The following is a 23,026-nucleotide window of genomic DNA, read 5'->3' on the forward strand; positions in this document are numbered from 1 at the left end:
AATTAATCTTTTCTTTATTTTATAACTTATGGAATTAATTAAGGTTACATATTTTATTTATTTATTTATTAATGAAGTGACTCTTGAACCTCCATAACTTAAGGACAAGACTCTTCATCTTTTTTGTAACCTTTGCCAACTTTATGAGTTTTATGAGTCTTTAATGTGACTCTTCATGTAACTTAAGGATAAGTTACACAAACACATTTTATACTCAACTCTTAGATTAATTTGGATTGAAAACAACTTTTTCACTCAACTTTTCTATTAATCTAAGCAACTCATAAGAACAAGATAATTCAAATCAAACTTTTTCATGTAATTAGTCTAACCTTTAAACTAATACAAAACATGAATCTATTGACAATTATCTTTGAAAATGGATTAGCATGAACATTACCACATTAAAAACAAGTTTATAAGTTCAAAACAACTTAGGGTAATGTTCCTAGTCCATTTCTAGCCAAAAACCTCGAAGATATGCTGTCTGGGGTCCAACTCGTCGAGTGCATGAACACAACTCGGCGAGTTGGATGCATTTTGCCTTGGACTCGTCGAGTCCCTTCATGGACTCGGCGAGTCAGCTGGGCTGACAACATCAAAACTCGATTTTTCAGCTTCTATTGCAGGTATAACAAGAAAACAAGCCTAGGCTTTGATACCACTGTTGGGTTATGAGCATTCTAACACTCCTAAGTGTACATGCAACCCTAAATACCTTGGATCTCTGTTTTCTCTATTATACATGCAAATATGAACATCCAAGGTATTATCCTAATCTAGCATACAATATTATCAATATAACAAGATAGAATACATACCTCTTTGATAGTGCTTGTCTTCATGAAGCTTGAGTGCTTAGTGCCCCAAGTGTGACACCTCAAATGGTTCACACAACACCATAAGCACTTGGAATAGCTTAGAGAGAAATTAGAACACTTCATGAAATCGTGTAGCCCTCATACATACACATAGTGTTAGTCATAGTCACGATTTCTTGAGCCATGGGTTTCTTTTATATGGTGGCTATTAAGGTTACACCATGTAACTCATGACTTTACCCATTCCTTATGCTCCATGGGTTTTAACCTCCATGGAGTATCCATGGGTCACCCCATGGACTTAGTCCAACATAAGGAATCTTGGATCACAAGCCCACATATATAAGAATGAATGATTTACACAATCAACCCATATATTTAATTAGTCTTCTTTTGATCACTTAATTAATACTAGATTAATTCTTGATCAATACTAATTAAATAATCTCATTATTCTTATTATTAATATACTAGAACTTATAATATATTAATAACCGTAAGTGTCTTATTTCTCTCATTATAGTCTATCCAAGTGCATGATGCCATGCAACCCAAATGGACCATGCCGGGTCGGGTCAAGTCTTACCAATTATAGTTATGGACTTAGACATTAATCCAACAGTTTCCACACTCATGGGTCAAGAAGAAGCTCGACCAACACCACTAACTGCAACCGACATTAGGAAACTACATACAATTCAAGTCGCCTTCTCTGAAATAGAGTTTGTTGTTCCTCATTCTCTCTTTGAGCACAATAAGTTGTTTAAATCTTCTAAAGATTTTTGGGATACACTTCAAGACTTGTTCGAAGGGTCAGAGAACATGAAGGATAAGCGTTTGACCTCAGTGGTAAACAACTTTGACACCTTCACTACAAATCCTAGTGAATTTGTTGTTTTTGCATCAAACTGGTATAGGGTCATGGTGAACAACATAACAACACTTGGAGTAGTCTGAACTCCTCTCGAGTACAACCTCAAGTTCATCAACAGTTTACGAAAAGGTTAGGGTAATGTTAAGTATTGTCTTCAGAGTAATGGATTTTTGAAGAAACTGTAGCTTTACCAGTTTTTTTTTTTTGACGAACTACAAGATCATGAATCCAACGTTGCTCAAATGTTAAGAGAACTCTTAGGACATCCTCTCACTTTGGTCAGTTCTGTCAACCCACTACTTTCGAATATATCTGCTTCATATCCTTTTGGAGCCATCCCACATGTTCCACATGTTTAATCTACACGACCCACTCCACCTGTGACACTTTTCCTCAAGATCCGAGTTACCCATACGAAGAAAGTATTGATCTAGAACAAGCGGATTCGAAACTTCATTTTTAACAAGAATTGACACTTCTGTTGGTTTTAGATAGAGTTTAGGATTGATTTAAAGTAAAGACGACTTTAGAATGCTAATCAAAAACCATCTCAAAACCGCTTTCATGATCCACATCAAAGGTAATCCTCAACTCTATCTAAAACCAACTAAAAATCCACCATCGTATCGACCTAACATTCCTAATCGCTCCTCGGAACCTAAGGAAGTTCTGAACTCTACCAAACCTAATATTTATGTCACAAATGTGGTATTGAAACCACTATGCTAAGGACTGTTTGGATGATGTTCCTCAAAAAAGAAAGTTGGAAGATTCTGCCTACTATGCTCGTAGAGCACAAGAACTTGCTGAAAGTGAAAAGGCTTTTGTCATTATGGTTTCAAGGAATGTTGATGAGTATTGGTCATCTGGTGATGAGGATGAAGGAAAATTTGGAAAAAAATTGTGTCTTATGGCTACACAGTCATTTTAGTGTGATGAAGGTTACTAGTCTTTCCGTTCAAAAGCTGATGATGAAGACGCTGAGCCAAACTACTCCTAGATGGCAACCAACAATCCACCTGGTCGTAGTATCATCCAGGAGGTAAAATCCATGATTACTAATAATAATTTTTGATTTATCTTTTTGTTTACCTTATCTAACTCAAATTCAATCAAATATGACAGTTATTTATAAAACCTATGTGTCTACCATAGAGGTTAATGAGAAGCTAGATAGTGAGTTGGCCCGTCTTAGATTACGATTTGAAGACCGAAAGCTTAAGATAGAATCATTAGAAAGAGAGCTTGCAATGACCAATGATGAATGTATCATTCTAAATGACAAATGTGAAATTTCAATTAGTGAAAGATATGTTTTGGTCACTAATAACAAAAGTCTTAATGATAAAATTGATGCTTTCCATAATTCAGTTGATGTTCTTAACGCTAATAAAAGGATGACACATAATTTTTGTCACCCTTGGTCTAAAGCACCTGGTCTCGAAAGCAAGTTTCCAAAACCTATTGCTCGTCCCGTGAAGGAACTTCAAAACTTAAAATTCATGGGAGATATTCCGAATCACACTTATTCAGATAACCCTGCCTCATCATTGATGTCCCTTCATGAGACTTCAGATAGATATCAATCATTAATCCCTGAGTTCAAACCAATCTTTATTACATGTCCGGATTCCATGCAACTTCCGCCTCTGATATCTGTATACCTGAATTTGTCTTCAGAACCTTCAAATTGCACATGTGGTATTGGAGTTTGTTTTCCTAACTCTGGTTTTCCGAAAAATTGTGTTATTGAGGAAATCGTTCGTGACACAAATGGACAAGACACTAACAAACTTAATGACACCACAGATTCATTTTAGGCATTGTTTGATAGTGATGTAGATGAAGAAATTAGGTGTGATGACGACACTTCGTCATATTCCTTTTTTTCTCTAATGCGAAAGTTGTTTCTAATTCGACTCTAGTTCCAATTAAGTTTCGTTTCAACAATCCATCTGTTGGATAATCTTCCAAGTCATCATATCACTCTCGGAAGAATCCTTAGTTGAACAAGGACATTTTTCATCCAAAGATCGAAGCTAAGAAATCTCTAGAGAAAAAAAAAACTAGATCTAGGCAATCCTATAGGTTCCTTGAGAGACCTGAGAAGAAAGCATATCAAACAGTCAGTCTAACTACTAGTAATCACAATACTTTCATGCATGTTAAGATTCTGAAGACACCATCTATTCTTGTTAGTTTGGACTTTTTCAATACATCTGTTAAAAGTTGTGTGAAAATTGTTACTATTGAGACCTCATATAAGAAAATCGATTATTCTCGGAAAGCATACTCTTCTGTTTTTACTTCTACTTTGGATGACATGATTTTTAAACCAAAACAATTTCTAAAATCAAATCTGCCTACGAATGCAGTGAACAAAGAAAAAGATGCTCGAAACATTATTATTTAGAAACCTCCCAAAGGTTCAAAACAAAAAGTTGAATGGAAAGTCAAAAAGTCTAAAAACTCAATTGAAACACCTCAGAATACAGCTCTTCCTGAAACATCTCGGAAAATTGTTCCTCTGAGGAAAGCAGTGCCCAAACAACCAATAATTGAATATCATTTTTTGGATGAATGAAAAGACTCTGACGTTCTACATTTGCCCAAAAGAATCTTAGAAAATAGCTTTCGAGATAGCAGCTACTCAGAAATCATAAGCAAAGTCCAAAGCCCATGCTAAAGTCCCTAAATCTAACTTGGAGCCAAAAAACTCCAAAACTCACTGATCTCTTAGGCGTTTTATGCTTCGGGACAAGATACAATATGGCATATTGATAGTGCTTTTTCCATGCACATGACTGGGAAGAAGGATTTTCTGCGTGATCTAAAGCTTGTTCCAAATGTTGGTTATGTTACTTCTGGCAGCAATTCAAATTCCCAAATTTGAGGTTATGGCATTTTAACTAATGGCAATTTTTATGTCTCTAATGTAGCTGATCTCAAGCATAATCTGATCAGTGTGGCCCAACTCACTGATGCAAACCGAAAAGTTAAGTTCTATAAGAAGCATAACTATATATAAAGTCTTCCCAAAATTATACGTTTGATTGTTAAAAAACCTCAATTTGTCTACTAAACTTTTGCTTATGCATTATTAAAAATAAAAGCATAAATAATACTATATATATATATATATATATATATATATATATATATATATATATAGTATTATTTATTCTTTTATTTTTAATAATGCATAAACAAAAGCTTAGTAGACAAATTACGGGTTTTTAACAATCAAACGTATAATTTTAAGAAGACCTTTTATATCTTTTTTTTTTTTTTTGCAAAAAATAGTTTAATTTGTAAAGTTGAATGTTATTGTTCGTCTTTGAAGACATTCAGTGATTATAATGATTTATATTAATTCTATTAGTTTTGTTTTGTTGGTTAATATATAATTACGAGTTATTTTTTTATAAAATTTCAAAACTTTTTAATGGCAAAAAATCTCTGATTACTTATTGGGGGATCCCCGTTCCTCATTGGGGATGGGGATGGGATAGATTTTTAATCCGCGATGGGGATGGGGATGGGGATGGGGATGTGGATGGGGATTTGGGTATGGGATGGGGAACATGAAACTCGGTATACGCGTACCCATTGTCAATGCTAACGTACTCCATCTGGGGGTAGTACGCTTAGTATACCAGCTGGGTACACTCTGCATACTCCCAATGTGCCAATTCACTCCATTAGGCACTTAACCCGCTAAGTCCTTCATCCAAACTATCAAATCTTTCCCCTAAATATGACTTATCACATAAAGTTGGAAACTTTACGTGTATGCATGGCTTAATGTCGCTCAAGAGCTCAAAAAGAGCTTAACAAATGTCTTAACACATGCATGTGTCAAGATGCACCATAAATCTTGCATTTTTATGCATAAGGGGACCTTAAAACGTCAAGATCTAAGGGATACGCTTCTGAAACAATCACAAGGACCAACCAAAAGGGACCAAAATAAGCTATAAACAAACCCACACTAGATCTACACAAGGAGTTGTCAATTTTAGAACTTTAAACCTCAAATGACTTAAAATAAAGAGGCTTACTATGGATCTCTAAGCCTCACTTCAAGGAATGAGTCCTCAATCTCCTTCTATCACTTCAAGATGCACAAGAACACAAAAAAATTCTTCCCAAGAGCTCAAAAGCACCAAACAAAGGGTAAGGGCGAGATTATGGTTTAGTAGATATGGAGGCTAGTCTAAAATGGCCAATAGATGAGTTTAAGATGCTTAAATAGGGCACAATCCCTAAAAATTAGAGTTTGTCCCAGGCCTATATATGCCATGCGTATTCTACGTATGCCCAATGTATGTGGATGAAATCCTCGATCATCAGGAGGCTAGTACGCTTAGCATACTCATAGAGTACACCTCACATACTAGCAAAGGACATATTGAAAACAATTTAACATAAGGGACTTCAAGAGGAACTTACCCAAACTTGAATGTTAACATTTTTGTTTGCTACTATATTGTATGCTCATTATCAAGCCAATATTAATCAATCTCACCTTCTTGCTATAAAAAGGTTTTTTTGCTACTTAAAGCATACTCCCAATCTTGGGTTATGGTATCCTCATGATTCTAAATTCAAGCTGGTGGGATATTCTGAATTCAATCATGGTGGTTGTGGCATTGATCGAAAAAGTACTTCAGGAGAAGCTCAAATGCTTGGAGATAGATTGGTGAGTTGGTCCAGTAAGAAGCAGACATCAGTGGCTTGTTCTACTACTGAAGTTGAATATGTAGGTGCTGGAAGGTGATGTGGTCAGATTCTATCGATTTAAAAACAATTATTGGATTATGGTTTAAACTTCTCAAAGACTCCTATCTGTTGTGACAACACCAACACCATTTAAATGATACAGAATCTAGTACAACATTCTAAAACCAAGCATATCGATATCTATCATCACTTCATCAGGGACATCGTTCAAAAGGGAAAAGTGGAGTTGTTCTACATCCCATCTACTAATCATTTGTCTGACATTTTCACCAAGGCATTGGACAAGAAGACTCTAAACAAATTAACTATTGATCTTGGCATACTTTCAATGACTTAATTGTTTTCTAACTCATTTGAATTAACATTTCTCTTGTTTTCTTTCTAAAAAAGACACTAAAAAAACAAGTGCTTCTTTCATTATGTCTAAAGATCTTTACATAGTTTGCTTAAGCTATGCTTCTAATATTTACAAGTATTCTCTTTTCTTTCTTTTATCTATCTTTCAGGCCTATCTAAGATCTACTTGCACCTCCCTCCTCTATAGTTTGCAAGTGCTGGAGTCATCCAGAATGTTCTACATGCTATTGGTGTTGATAAGAATAGTGGCATCATGTCCTATTACTATTGATAATTCCCTCTTTCTCCTTCACTCGCTATTATGGATGAAAAGGGCAATCATCAAAACAATTAGTCTTGTTTTCATCTACTTGACTCATAATCTGATAAAACCTCAAATGTCATCATGTTGATCTTTTCAACAAGATGGTTTCACATATTTGAGCCAATTAACTCTTTGGTTACAAAGACTATTTTTTGCTCCTCTCTAGCTCTTGATAAACATGAAGCTTGGAATCCATCTGCAATATCTCATCGATTAATGGCCTCATTATTCTTAGTTTGTAGTAAGTTGTTTTGTATATTGATGTATTTACCTTCTTGCTTGTGTTTACTTTTATAGCCATATTTGGAGGGTAGATATCTCGACGAAAGGAAATTAATTAATGAGTATTCATTTTAAAAGATATCCTTTTGGCGATTCCACTCCAAAAAAAATTGCCTTTATGATTCATCTGAAAAAGGCTATGTAGAGAGCCTCTGAAAAAGTCGTATATTCCTTTTTAACTATGTTGACTATTTCCTATTTCTTTATCTACTCGTTTGACTAACTTTTTTGTTTGTATATTATTTATTATTTGGTTTTTGTATTTAAAAAAAGATTTGACCATGGAATTTCATAAGCCAAGTATATAACTTTTGACAAATAATCGTCCCTGGAAGCATGCGTACCGTATGCATCAAGTCTCATGTTTTGCTGAAACATTGAGCATAACCCAATGGCTTACCCTGATTGCATAGTCATCCACGTTATTTTTCTGGTCCTTAAATGACAAAGGGTTATTCATGTCCTTGACCTTCTATAATGAGGTATGACATGGTACCATTACAAATTGACGGTGAATCCATGACTCTAGACTGCAACTAACTCTATAATGCAAGGATCAAAACACTACTTGTTGATGGGTTATCATCGTTAATGATTCACACTGATTTTACCTCAGTATAACTGAAGCAATCCATTCTCTCATTTTTATTCTTTAAAGCTTTAAGATTCAGTGTAATGTACCATACACTGATGGGAGTTTGAAAAATTTATGTCGATGGTTAAGCTAAACACCATAACTTATCATACGTGTCAATCCATTATTTCCATATATTCTTTTTTATAATTCTATGATTCATCATATGAAGCCAGATGCTGATGATAATTCATTTTTTTTTACGATGTGTACATTTCCTACCAGAATGTATTACACATATCATACCACTCTTTCCTTTTTCTTCTAATAAAAGTGATTAATGAATCAACGCATGAAACTAAACGATGTTGAAATCTCGCAATACTATGTCAGTGAATGGTGGTTTAAGCTCACACTGTCAGGAGACATCACAAACTCACTGGATTACAAGCTACGACTATGATTCACTGACCGCCTCCTCCAAGTTTCGTATTTGCTGTTGATGTCAAAAAGGGGGAGAAACTTGCAAACTATTAAGTGCTATTGATGTGAAGAGAAGCAAAATCTAATGGGGGAACCAAGCTGATAGCTAACATCAATATAAATGTGGAGTTATATATGACACGTTCTCAGGGGGAGCATTTGTTAGAATTGAAGAACGTAAAGTTTCAATCTTAATCTCAGGGAGAGCACGAGCTAAATAAATTATTGAAGATTAGTTTTGACAACATCAGATAGAGGGAGATTGGATGGTCAAACATTACGATCTGATGAGTGAAACACTCTACACGCTAATTGTAAGCGTCAACGTTAGCGTCAGCACCTCAAGCCTTATCAGTGTCAGCGTGTACATAATTATCTTGTGTAATATTTGTATATTAGGTAATAATACAGACATGTAAAGAATAGATAGCAGATCCGATATCTTTGTGATGAAGATCGATTCTTAGTATAAATTAGATACAATCCCTTCAATCAAGGGATATACTTATATAGATTAGTATATATTAAAAATTAGGGTGAAACCCTAATGTCGGACGTCTTGGTGACCATTTTTGTGACACCCCTTTTTCTTGGTGAAAGACAATTTGATGAAATCTTTGTGCTTTTACTTTTTCTGTTCTTTATTTGCTTAGTTTAATTTGTTATTGTTTATCATACTTGAAGTGTATCCGATCGATACAAGCATTCAATATTTATATTTTAATATTATAAACCATAAACTTTTAATTTTATGATGTTGTAGGCTTGTAGTTGTATTATCAACGTAATTTATGAATTGTGATTGTGAAAATTTAAACTTCTATTTGGAAGAAGTTGTTTAGTGAAATATAAAATTTTCAATTTTTATAAGTAGCTTTAATTTGTTTTTTCTAATACCTAATTTTTTGTAGTATTTGAATAATAAATTAAATGTCATTTTGCCAATTTTAACTTTTATATAGAGAAATCAGAAATGAAAATATCAACATCATCGTATTTTTGTTTTAGTTTGTCAATAAACTTCTATGTTATAACCACTATTAATGAAGTTGATCGCTTCCAAAAAAAAGATAAAGAGAAATTAAAATGTTTCCTACTTTTTATGCCTACAAATATTATTATCCACTAATATTATTACAAGTGTTACCATTCAATATTTTTTTTATCTATGTCATTAAGAGTATATTAGAAATATATCAAATCAAATTAAATTGAATAGTGAAATGATGACACACGTAATAATCTTAGTGTGTAAGAATATTTGTATGCATAAAATGTATGAAACAATTTAATTTCTCAAATATAAATTATAGATAACAAGTATATAGTTCCCAAAAAAGATAATTTGTAGATAACAAGTATATAGTTGCCAAAAAAGAAAATTTGTAGATGACAACTATAGTATATAACTTGACAGTTTTCTTGCATTTTTTTGTTACTGGTATTAAAAATCATTTTGATCTGACCTTTTTTTTTTTTTTTTTTTTTTTTTTTTTTTTTTTTGTGTTCACTAATTTTTGTGTGGCCCAACCTATTAGAATCTTTAACCGGCCACTGATGAGATACCTTCTAGTTTGCTTTGATAATCCTCTGCAACAACTCAATCATTTATCCGCTTATATTTTTAATTAATTATAGTTGGACAAAACAAAAGCTTCAATGTTATCGTTTTCGAAATTGAATAAGGTTATGTTTCCTTAAAGTTTATTACTTGAAAGATCATGCTTCAAGATTTTGAGGGACTGAATCTTCCAATTTAAGAAATTTCACCTCCAAGCTTGTTGTTTAATGTTGCAAAATCTTTTAAGTTTTTGACATTTGTAAACTTTCCACCAACATTATTTGTTTGTAACTGGTTTGATTTTAGGAGCTTTAATTTCCCGATTTGAGATAATTGCTTCTGCTAAATCGACAATATTGAAGACCTAAGATACTTAACTTGTTAATGTATGATTTGAAATTTGGTGACCCAAATGAATAACCCGGACCAAAACGAAATGAAGAAAATCCAAACGGTAATTTCAAAGGGATAAGTAATTCGAGTAGGTTGATGGTTGTTAGGCCCGATCTATTTAGTTATTCCAGTTGTATCGATATATGAGTTTGGGCATGTAGTTGTTAGGGTTTATGGTTATAAGTATTCTGTATTCATAGTTGGAGATTCCAATGTAATCACTTTTGAATCAGTCACGTAATAAAAGAGTTCTTTGATTCTGCCCATGGATGTAGGTTACATCGATCCAGTGGCAAAGCCAAAAATTTTATATAAAGATACAAATATAAAAGAAATTTAAAAGAGTGTATTTATAAAAGTTGCTCAATATCTAAAGTTGTAGATCATGAATTTTAATAATATTTGGTAGATCAAATATTCCAAATATTTGAACATACAATGTCTAAAATGTACTTTTTTTTACCTTGGATTTTGATGATAATTGTTGTAGTTTTTTTTGAACTACTAGTAAGTGATTAGTGATTAGAAGTTAGTATGATAAAGTTGAAAAATGTTCCCAACATTCAGATTCGAATCTAAAACCTCCAATCTAAGGGTCACAACCTCTACCAAAGGGGGTATTAGTTTAAATAATACCTATCATGAAAATCAATGCGACTATATTCAATATTCAATAACCATCAAAATATTAAATGAATGAGATAAATCGAACTTAACTTTATAACCATAATTCAAATCAAACAATATGCTATATTTCATACTTTAAGATAATAATTAGAGCATACCCTAAACAATTAATAAAGATAATAAAACATACATATTTGTCGATAATAAATTTACCAGTTGGCAACGTGTGATTGTCTAAGACTTTAGATGTTCAGAAAATCAAACACTCTTTGGGCCATTTCCCTTTTGGGCTAGAAAAAAAAAACCGAAATCACTAGGAGACAGCTGTAGTATTTATTTTTTTTAACCAACCATATATTAAAAAATAAGAAAAAAAGCATTAGCAAAAAGCTAGGGTTAATATTATAAAAGCTCTAAATTTTTAACCCGTAATTGAAAAAAGCCATAATATTTTTTTTATTATTGCTATGGCCACAACTTTCTCGCAGAATTATCACTCTAACCCATTTAACGAGTTTCATGGTTAACTTGGTTAATTTTTTTGCAAAATCAGTCCTAAAAGTTCATATTTGGTCTCTGAGGTTTGGAAAAAATTACACCACATGACTTTAAACCAATTAACCCAAGATATTGGAAAACCACAAAAACGAATAGTATTTATGGAATCAATGATATTTTTTTGTTTAAGTTTTCCTACAAGAGCTACTTTGTCATTCTGAATCTCCAAATGCACCAAAGAGTAGTGCACACAATTGCATTGACTAAACTCATTTTTCTTGAATTCAAAACTAAATTATCTGCTTCAACAAGCATCTCAGCAACCGAATTAACATTTACCTGGTTAATTTCCAACCAACTAAATATAACATTCCAAGTTCTTGTAGCCATTTCACATTGAATAAAAAATAAAAAGATGATTGAGTTGTTCAATTTCTAAAGCACGAATAGAGTATAAAGAATGAACATCAATTCCTCGATTTGCCAATTTGGAGTGAGTAGTATTCACAATTTAATATTTAATATATAAAATGAAAAAAGAAAAAGAAATTGGGGATGTGCCGCCATTAGGCTAAAACACGATTTTACAAGTCACTTTTACTCCCATCAACGTTTGAAAATTATATTATTTTTATATTGTTTTCTTTAACATCAAATATAAAGATCAAATATGAAAGCCTTTAAAAACCATTATTTTAGACGTTCGTTGGAATGCAATTACTAAAATGATATAAAATAAATATAAGATTAAGAGATGATGGAAAAAAGAAAGGAAAAAAGGAAATGGTATTTGTTTTTTTAGATTTATAGATTATAAGAGGATGAAAAAAGAGTAAACAATGGGTATTGTTTTTTTTCTTTTTATTTTTAAGTTTACAAATTGTGAATCCATGGAAAAAGAGGAAATGGGTGGTCTTACCTATTTTTTAAATTTACAGATTAGATTATAAGACGATGGAGAAATATGAAAAATGTGAGTTTCATTTCTTTTTTAAATTTACAAATTATGAGACGAAGCCTTATTTCTTTTATAAATTTACAGAGACGATGGAAAAAGAAGAAAAATGTAGTTTCATATCTTTTTTAAATTTGTCGATTATAAGTCGGTGGGAAAAGGAAGGAGTGAGTCTCAATTCTTTTTAAAATTTAGAGATTATGAGACGATATAAAAAAAGAGAAAAAAATGGGTTTTATATATATATATATATATATATATATATATATATATATATATATATATATATATATATATATATATATATATATATATATATATATATATATATATATATATATTTGGTAAATTTATAAATTACGAGACGATGGGAAAAAAAAAATGGTGGGTCCCTTTTTTTTTTTTTTTTTGTGAATTTACATATAATAAGATGGTTAAAAAAAAAGTTTCGTCTAGGAGTGAATGTTTTTAAAAACACAATTTTAGTAATGTCCACTAATTATAATTTACAAGTCCTTTCTAATCTATCACCGAGTAAAGAGTGTAGGAGTATCCATGTTTCTTGTCTACATGGTGAAATTTGCTATTCACAATATTTTGTAGTTTCCACTCAGAATCATTCTTTTCTTATATTTTCTTCTTTGTGAAAATACATCAAAAATACGTATTCTACTGTAAAAGGTTTCAAACATTGTAAATGGAAATCATGTGTTATCAATTCAACAATGAGTACGGGCTACCCAAAAAGGAAATGATGCTAAAGTCTAAATGATGTTTTTGATCATGTTCACGGTGGAGAATGTTATACTAAGAGCATCTACAATATAAGAGTTGAATGTGATAATGATAGAGTGTGTGTGATGACATTGAGTAAAGATTAATGATTAAGTTAAATCATCATTGAATGATTATATTATATAGAAGGAACACAATTGTACTTGTGATTGAATAAAAGTTTAATGGACTGTGAGTTTTGTTGTATAAATATTTAATGGATGAATTGACAACCCATTGAACTCTTTAGAGTTCAATAGATTGTGGACACTCTAAGCAAGCAAAGCAAGCATTCCATATATTTGATCGAATTATATCAACTATATATATATATATATATATATATATATATATATATATATATATATATATATATATATATATATATATATATATATATATATATATATATATATATATATATGATTTTTTTGGACTTTTGACTTTTTCAAAACGTCAAAAATTTAAAATTTAAAAAGTTTGTTTGATAATTTTAAAAATTCTTTTAAATTAATTTTTTGATAAGAATAAAAAAAAGATGTTTAAAAAGTTATAGATTTGTAATTTTTAATAGTTTTTGGCTTTTTCCTCTTTACACCATCAAAAGTTTATACAAACATATTTTAAAAGTTTCTTTTAAAAAAAGACATAAATAAAAAAAGTCATTTTCTAAAGAGAAAATAACACAAACGCCCTATGAACTTTCTAAGGTTTATTTGTTTAGTCCCTAAAGTTTTTTTTTCGGATTTTATGGGTCCCTAAACTAGAATATGACCTGATCTTTTAGTCTCTGTCAACCTGTAATAGCCGATTTAGTGACCTTTTAGACAAAAAAAAAAAAAAAAAAAAAAAAAAACTTTACATTGTACCCCAATAAAGCCAAAAAAATAAGTTTGGGGATTAATTCGTAAAAAAAAAAAAAAAAACTTTTATTTTCTTCTAAAGCCGGTTCACACTCAATTCATATTGATCCCCAAACTTATTATTTTTGGCTTTATAGGGGTACAATGTGAGTTTTTTTGATCTAAAAGATCATTGAACCGACTATTATAGGTTGATATGGACTAAAATAACAGATCATGTTCTAGTTTAGGGACTCATAAAGTTTGATAAAAACTTTAGGCACTCAACAGATAAACTCTAAAAAATTTGTAGGACATTTGTGTTATTTTCCCTTTTCTAAAAAGGACTTTTAGTTTAAAAAACAATCCTAAACACCCCTAAATAACAACAGCGGAAAAAATATAAACTAACCAAAAAAATCGAGTAACCTATTCCCACTTTGCTTCGAATTTATAAAGGTGAGTGTTTGGTTTTCTTTCAGACGACGTGGGATAAAAAAATTAGCTAGTGATGAAAATCTCAAGAAAACATACACATTCGTTGAGTTCTAATCATTTAATAATTTATGTTTGGAAGGTTGGTGAGCTGGTTTTATTTGTACAAAAATTTTCAGAGAAAATGATTTATAAGTGTAATTATAATTCAACATCGTTTAAAGAACACCATCCAAATTTAATATGTTTAAAAAACACCGTCCAAATAAGATATTTATACAAAAAAATATCAACGAAGTACGTGTTGTATTCAAATGTTACATTATTGTAACAAGCATTTATTGGTAAAAGAAATTAAGCGAAAAAAACAAGGAAAAATTACTCGGGAGAATAACCATGTTTCAAAATCGTTTTGAAAATACCATCTATATTTGGTATGTTCAACAAACATCATCCAAGTAAAATCTTTATATAAAAAACATCTATAAATTATACGTTTTATTCAAATGTTATCAACTGGTAACCGGCTCTTCCAGTTTAAAGGATGACTTAGCCTAATTATTATGACATGGCATAATAATTAGTGATATAACATTAATTTATATATTCCTCATTTATAAGTCGATTTAGGGTTTTCTTCATGAACGAATGACTTTTTATTCTCCTTTGATTGCTTCTAGGGATGAGCATAAGCGGGTACCCGCCTCATTTGGTGATAATAGAAACTGGAACCGGCGGTTACTAGAAAGTTAGAACCGGAACCGGAACCGTTCTAGGCGGTTCTTAAATGTTTGGAACCAGTCCCGGAACCGACAGTTCCGGTTCCGGGAGCGGGTAACCCGGTTACATTTATTTTGTTATCTTTTGTCGATAAAACCGCAATTTAGTTCGATCTAAATTAAATAAATCCGGACCAAAGATGGACAAAATCAGATCAACATATTCTAAACCGGTCTAAGTAACACACACACACACACACACACACACACACACACACACATATATATATATATATATATATATATATATATATATATATATATATATATATATATATATATATATATATATATATATATAGGGATAGGGAATATACATTACAGCCCCACCAAAGCTTATATACTAAACCTCCAAAATATGTCGTTTTAACATGGTAAATATACCCGGTTTGGTTTCACTTGGTAAATATATCATTCTCCATAATATTTCTTTCTTTAATTATCGTTTTATCATCTCCGTTTTCTTTCCTCAATTATCGTTTATTACTTCATCCAAGTGAACATTACTAAACCCTAAACCTAACCCTAAACCCTAAATTTAAACCCTAAACACTAAATCTAAACCCTAAACCTTAAATCTAAACACTAAACCCTAAACCCTAAACTGTAACCCTAAACCCTAAACCTTAACCCTAAACCCTAAACATAAACCTAAACCCTAAAACCTAAACTCTAAACCCTAAACCCTATTGTGTCGATCTTGAATTTACATCTTGAAGTATTAATCATGAATCCATTAACCGTAATCTTTATATAATAAAACAATGTATTTTCAAGAGGTTTAGTACCTAAGCTTAGGTGGGACTGTAATGTATATTCCCTTTTCCCTATATATATATATATATATATATATATATATATATATATATATATATATATATATATATATATATATATATATATATATAAGAGAATGATACAATAAAGCTTTCAGTTAAATTTACCATTTGGTTGGGAAAAACTATGAACTTTTTGCCAAGATTAGTCTTTATACTTGATTTCGAAATTTAAGAAGGATGTCCACAACCACAAGGGTTTTTATCAACAAACATCTTATGTGTCTTTGAAATGTGTTAGCTTGAGTTGAAGATCATCAATTTAGTAGAAGAAGAAGCAACTAGGGATGAGCATCAGAACCGAGTACCCACTTTTGGAACCGGACCTGCCTCAGAACTGCTTGTTTTGGAACGGGAACCGCATTAAGCGGTTCCGGTTCCGATTCCTAAAGTTATGGAACTGCCTTAAGCGGTACCAGTTCCTGTTCTCGTTTTTTCGGAACTGCTACCTGCTGGGTACCCGCCGGGACCGGTTTATATATATATATATATATATATATATATATATATATATATATATATATATATATATATATATATATAGGGAAAGGTTATTTGAAAAACAAAAAAACCCTAAAAATCATAAAAATGCATAAAAAAAATACCTAGAGATCACAAAACTTTTTTTTGACATTTTTTAAGAAAAAATCGCAGATTTTTAAAGAAAATCGCTGAAAAAAAATTTGAAAAAAAAAACTTTTTTTTTTACAAAAAAAATATATATATTTTTTACTTTTTTTTTTCAACGAATTTTTATAAAAAAATACGATTATTATATATATGTGTGTGTGTAAGCTTGCTATGGCTAGTATAAACAATATACTTTTTTGAATATGATGCCAGTTTGTAATGTGACTACTATAGTTTCTTGATAAATATTAGTGACAATTTGTAGTAGAGATGTTATTCGGATCGGAACCAAATCGAACCGCTCCGAACCCGAATAAACCGAAAACCGAAAACTGAATAAAGGTACTTGTATGAACCGAAAATCAAACCAAATAAGCAATATGGGCTCGGTTCGGTTCGGGTATTATTCGGTTCGATTAGGTTCCGACCCGAATAACCCAAATAACATGTACAAGATGATTAATGAGCCGAATAACCCGAATAACCCAAGTAACATTTACTATGTGGTTATAAATATTGTATTGTGTATGACTTTTGTAGCTTATGATAAACACGAATAACACGGATTAAACTATTCTTCATATATAAAATGTAAAATCCAACTACCACAATCTTAAGATATAGTTATTAAGCAACATATTAAACACTAAACATTAAACATCCAACCCAAAAATCTATCTATAAGTATATAAGTTAAACATTAAACATTATGTGGGTATTTTGGGTAATGATTGATAAAACACAAGTTCGAATAATCACGCAAGGGAAAAAATGTGACTTTTCATATTCGGTTCGGTCCATTTGGATCGAATAAGCCCTTATTCGGGTAACCCGGACTGAATAACCCGAAAACCGAATAAGTCTTATATAGATACCCGAAAACCGAATCGAATTGCTCGTTCGGATCTAATTCGGTTCGGTTCGGTTTGGTTTTCGGTCTGGTTCGGGTTTCTAGGCCAAATTCTCATCCCTATTTTGTAGTGTGTTTGCCTCTTACCTAACTACAAGTCATAAATGAACTCGAATGGACAAACTATTATGCATCTTCTACATTTAACAAATTTCATTCTTTGAGTTACTTATGGACATTTATCCATTTGTTTTCACAAATTCCAGTCATCCGGTTATGTAGAAGCCCTAAATTGATTTTTAAAGGAGGATTGTATCAACTAATGTCATGTCATTAATTATTATGTCATGTCGTTAATAATTATGATAAATACAAATACATCAAAAAAACTTCATAACATTACTATGTATTTTTATTTAGGAAAATCTAAATAAATGTGAAAAATATTATCATGGTTTCTTATGCAGAATGTTTAATTTGCATTTGTTTTTATTCCATTTAACCGGTACAACGTTTAATTTAACCGTTTAATTGGATTTGTGTATGAACCAGCCGGTTCATGCTAGTTGAACCACTTCTTCCCCGGTTTCCAGACCAATCGGTTCTACCGGCCAATTCAAACCGGATTTTAAAACATTGCATGTGAGTATATATTATTGGCAAAACTTCTTTAGTCCAACAAAGAAGCAAATCGAGCGATTTATTGGACGTGTACAAAATAGGATGAGCATCAGACCGAACCAGACCGAGAATCATAGAACATGATTTAATTTAGTAGGAAATGAAGAACCGAGAACCAGACCGAATACCCTGGTTCCGTTCCTCGATTTTTCTTGTCGGCCTGGTTCCGCTGTGTCAAATGTCTATCCCAAGTACAAAATGCTCGAGTTCATAATCCAAACCTTCTTTTTTTCCTTACTGTAGCATAGACTTTCACCACTTTTTCTATTAGAAAAAAGCGAGGCCTTACTTATTGAGCACGGTGGTAGAGAGACAGGTAGGAATAATTATCATTTTAATAGATCTAGATATGTGGCGTAAGTCTACATTCCTATCCAAACGTAGGTTAATAATTTGTGAGAGTTTTGAATTTGCACTACATTTCCATCCAAATAAGTTTTCAAATCACGACACCTTTAACATTTTAATATAGATTGGCTGGAGTATAAATATAACCGAGCAATTTACGATTCTTAAAACATCTCAAAAGTTGTATTAAACAATCAACTAATTTTATTCAAGCGAATAATCACTAATTCACTATAACTCTCTTTCCACTCACTATTGAATCATTATTTATAAAACGAAAACATTATTACCATAACTTAATCCTCTAGGAATTATCATTTATTTCATATAGCTGACATCGAAAAAACATTTTTTTCTCCTTTTAAATGAAGACAATACAACATCTACTCAAAACCACAATACCCGCTCATTTCATGGCAAATGAAATTCCCTTCTCAATGCTTCCTGCTAACTCTTTCTTTGCCATTTCCAATCCAACCCTATTAATTACAACAAATTGACCGCTATCAATACTCTTGACATAACATCACCATCAATATCAGATGTTGATACTGACAGTTCTGACCATCTACCGGTGATGTTGTCAGCTCTACCGTCAGCATCAACATCAAATATTGATGTTTTTACAGCTATGACCAAATCAGTTGTTGATGCTGACAGCATCAACAACTGATGTTGATGCTGATATCTCTAAGCCGACTAGTTGCGGTCGCTGAGACAACATCAACAACCAATATCGATGGATAAAAATCCAACGAATTGGAACCAAGAATGTAAAATAAAAGTAGCATTGACCAAAGTTGACCTTTCAAATTCATTAAGGAGACCAAGCGGGTATATCTCCTCTATGCCATTACGACCGAGCCTCACCTTCGATGCAAAGAACGGTAGTTCTGTAACCTGCAATAAAACACAAAAAGCTTTCTAGGGCTACTTCTATTGATTACAATGAGGGCATTTACGTCTTTTACACATACGAGAGATCCATACTGATTCCCGACATGTGTCTGTCTGACCTTTTTAAGTGGAACAAAATTAAAAAAAAAAAATTACAGGTTTTTTCATCGACATCTGTATCTATCTCAGTCCAATGCATGTCAAACACAGTACAAGATTGTCCTTGTCCTACTCTGCTCAGTCCTGTTCTGTCCTGTATAATGTAAGAAATGGTGGTGAAATATTACGACGTACCACAGAAGGTACAAAAGCACATTTAATAACATCGGCATCGCCTCTCAACCCTCGCAAGCATGCATCAGCAAATTTAACAGCAGCATATGCCTAAAAATTGGATTTTGAATTATCAGATTACAAAATAACAAAAAAGAATTTGTAAATTTGGACCATACAAAAACACCTAACCATGGAAAGAGTCGCAGATCCTGCCCCAGCTTTTGCCTGCAAAATGAGCGATAAATTTGTACTATTTTACATATCAGAATACTTTTGATTTGTACAAGAATAGTGTGATATTTTATTCGTGAATCATTAATAAAATGGTCATCAAATAAATACCTAATACTAGAAATGTTAATTTTCATTCTATTTGAAAAATGTTACCTCAACAACTTCAGTTCCACCATTCTGAATACGAGATGTAAGGTATGTAGTTTCTTCTGAAGTAAAAGAACATGGAGGCTTCATCTATAACAAAATATATAAGATTTAAAAAAAAAAATCAACAATCTGTTCTCAACATTTCAAGAAATCTTAGATTCTATAGTATATATATACGCGATGCTAACAATAACATGTTCAAATTTACATTATTACATATTTATGCAACAACGTTTTTCATTTTTACTAATTCATGCAACAATGTTGCACTTTTTCACTTTTTTACCAATTTATGCACCGACACAAATTGGTAAAAAAGTGAAAAACTTCCCTCGGGTTTTAATACCTGAGATAGAAGAGGTAAGATTGTAACCCCAGCATGACCACCCACAACTGGAACATCAACTTCCCTCGGATCAAGTCCCAAAACTTCAGCCTTCAATCACAAATAAAGTCAACATAGTCAACACAAACAATTAATAAGAATTAAGATAAATAAATAACTAAATGTTACATACCACAAAAGTATTGGCTCTAACAACATCAAGCATTGTAACTCCTAAGAGTCGTCTTGGATCATAAGTTCCAGATTTTTTAAAAACTTCTGCAGCAATTGGAACTGTGGAATTTACAGGGTTGCTAATTATGTTAACAATAGCTTTAGGACATGATTTAGCAATTCCTTCACAAAGGGTTTTAACAATTCCTGCATTGATATTGAAAAGATCATCTCTTGTCATTCCTGGTTTTCTAGGAACACCTGCTGGAATGATGACAAGATCCATGCCAGTAAGTGCATTTTCTAATTGTTGTGGCCCGAGAAAACCACGCACCTATGTTTCAAAAAGATTTTATCAGTGGATAAATATAATTGATATATAAATCGATGTTAGTTGAAATTGTTGGGAAAATGATTTCCGAGAAACCCAACAATCCCTCCAATGAAAATTAAAATATAGATAGAAAACTCCAAAACCAGAGAAAAACAATGGATATCTCGATAGAAAAATCCATTATATGATAAATTGTTAAAATCACATAAACTAATCTCTCAAGCCACCCCAAATTCACCGACACTCTCCAAACACTTTAAGCTAAATTGATGTTTGTTTCATACCGAGAAAAAAACTAAAGTTTATAGAAGAATACGGCTAAAGAAATCGTTTCGAGAAAACGGTCTCCAGAGTACCCAACAATCACTCCAATAAAAAAATAATATAGAAAATTGACCATAAGAATATAATGAGAAAACTCCAAAACAAGATAAAAACCATCGATAAGAAAAATCCATTATACGATAGATTGTTACAATCACATAGACTAATCTCTCAAGCCACCCCAAATTCACCAACACACTTCAAACACTCCAAACTGGAGCGGAAGTATGAAAATAACAAAGTACTGAAAGTATACACCAAAGCCTTGGACTCATTTTATAAGAATCTCAACAAGCATAGAAAAGTTACCACAGCACTGGTGTCCATGTGACTGATGTCAGAAGTGACACCAGGAGTATTAGCAACATCATAAAGATGGAGGACAGATACAAGCGGATTCATCTTCATTAATAAAGAAAGTGGCTGACCAATGCCTCCAGCTGCACCCAATATCGCTACTTTGAATCCAGGTGCTCCACCTTTTGCTCGACAATTTGCTGTTTCCAAATTACAACTTCTTTCCATCTTCAGAATTATGATTACATACACACAGATATTCAAAATACCAGTTCAGAACTCAAATTGAGCATACATATAGTTGCTTATTGTTGAATGTTTAGTAAATGGTAAAAAGAAACAACTCAATTCTGCAATTTTGACTTTTAAAGTCAAAATTCTGACTTTCCAAATCCAGAATTTACGAACTTAGTTAAGAACATGAACATTTTTTCCATTACGTTCAGTTTTGTTGTGGGTTTATCGAACAATTTTCCAGAATCTAAATTCTTAAAGACGAGCATCGATTTCAAAATTAACGGTCACTACGTTTGACCTCTAAAGAAAAACGGATGTCTGTCATGATATGATGATCATGATTCATAAACCGAATAATTTTGAAGTTAAAGTTACGAAATTGATTAAAGATTAATGAAAGAGAAGGAAAAGAGAGAAGGGAAACCTGAGGTTTATGAGGATTTAGGTGAGCTGAGATTCTAGCGATGCGTTGACTAGCATCTCCTCCTTCGCGCTGTTGCATATTATCAAGAACAATCACAAAAAGATTTACTTCAACAAGTCAAGAAATTCTCACAAACACTGAGAGGTTGAGAGTTGAGAGTATAGAAATTCTCAAAAAGAGATATGTATAGTTTGTATGAATAGAGATCAGGAAGAAAGAGAAGAATGATGATGACAAAAAGGTTGCTTGAACTTTGGGAAGTGTGATGAAGATTGGGGTTTATCTTCTTCCTGTCGAGAATTGAAGATCAATTATGGATTGAGGTCGATTCAATTGGAATCGTGAACGGAAGATCGAAATTCTGTGATAGGATTTGTCAATTTGCATTGATTAAGGCAGTGGAGAATGGATTTGATCGTATAAATTGGGCCTAGTTGATGTGATCTTGGGCTACTTCACTTTTTTTTGAAACATCTTAATTCTTATGTGTTTTTAGAAATGTTTATCAATTTATCCGTACACAAATGTAATTTTATAAATATATTTAGATTAGTTTTTTTTTTTTTACTAAAACATGATAATTAAATAAGTTGTTTTTTAGGTTTTGATAAATTTTGTTTATACATATAAAACTAACAGAAAAGGTCGTCTACCATATTGTTGTTTCTTTAAATGAAGTTTAAATGTGTAATTTGATTTAGAAGGTA

General features: G+C 31.9%; 1 protein-coding gene across 1 annotated transcript; it reads right to left on the reverse strand.

Annotated features, from left to right (window-relative positions):
- Nucleotides 1-18,874: 18,874 nt before the first annotated feature.
- Nucleotides 18,875-22,677, reverse strand: LOC145036981 (malate dehydrogenase, glyoxysomal-like). The gene is made up of 9 exons (XM_078985517.1): nucleotides 22,320-22,677; nucleotides 21,671-21,886; nucleotides 20,723-21,037; nucleotides 20,551-20,640; nucleotides 20,208-20,291; nucleotides 20,010-20,045; nucleotides 19,839-19,928; nucleotides 19,453-19,547; nucleotides 18,875-19,126 (listed from the first exon to the last, which is right to left on the reverse strand). The coding sequence occupies exons 1-9, from the start codon at nucleotides 22,395-22,397 to the stop codon at nucleotides 19,054-19,056; spliced, it is 1,077 nt and encodes a 358-aa protein (XP_078841643.1). The 5' UTR covers nucleotides 22,398-22,677; the 3' UTR covers nucleotides 18,875-19,053.
- Between the last annotated feature and the right edge of the window lie 349 nt (nucleotides 22,678-23,026).

This window comes from Lactuca saligna, chromosome 3 (genome assembly GCF_052625555.1).
Source record: "Lactuca saligna cultivar CGN05327 chromosome 3, ASM5262555v1, whole genome shotgun sequence".
NCBI classification, from domain to species: Eukaryota; Viridiplantae; Streptophyta; class Magnoliopsida; order Asterales; family Asteraceae; genus Lactuca; species Lactuca saligna.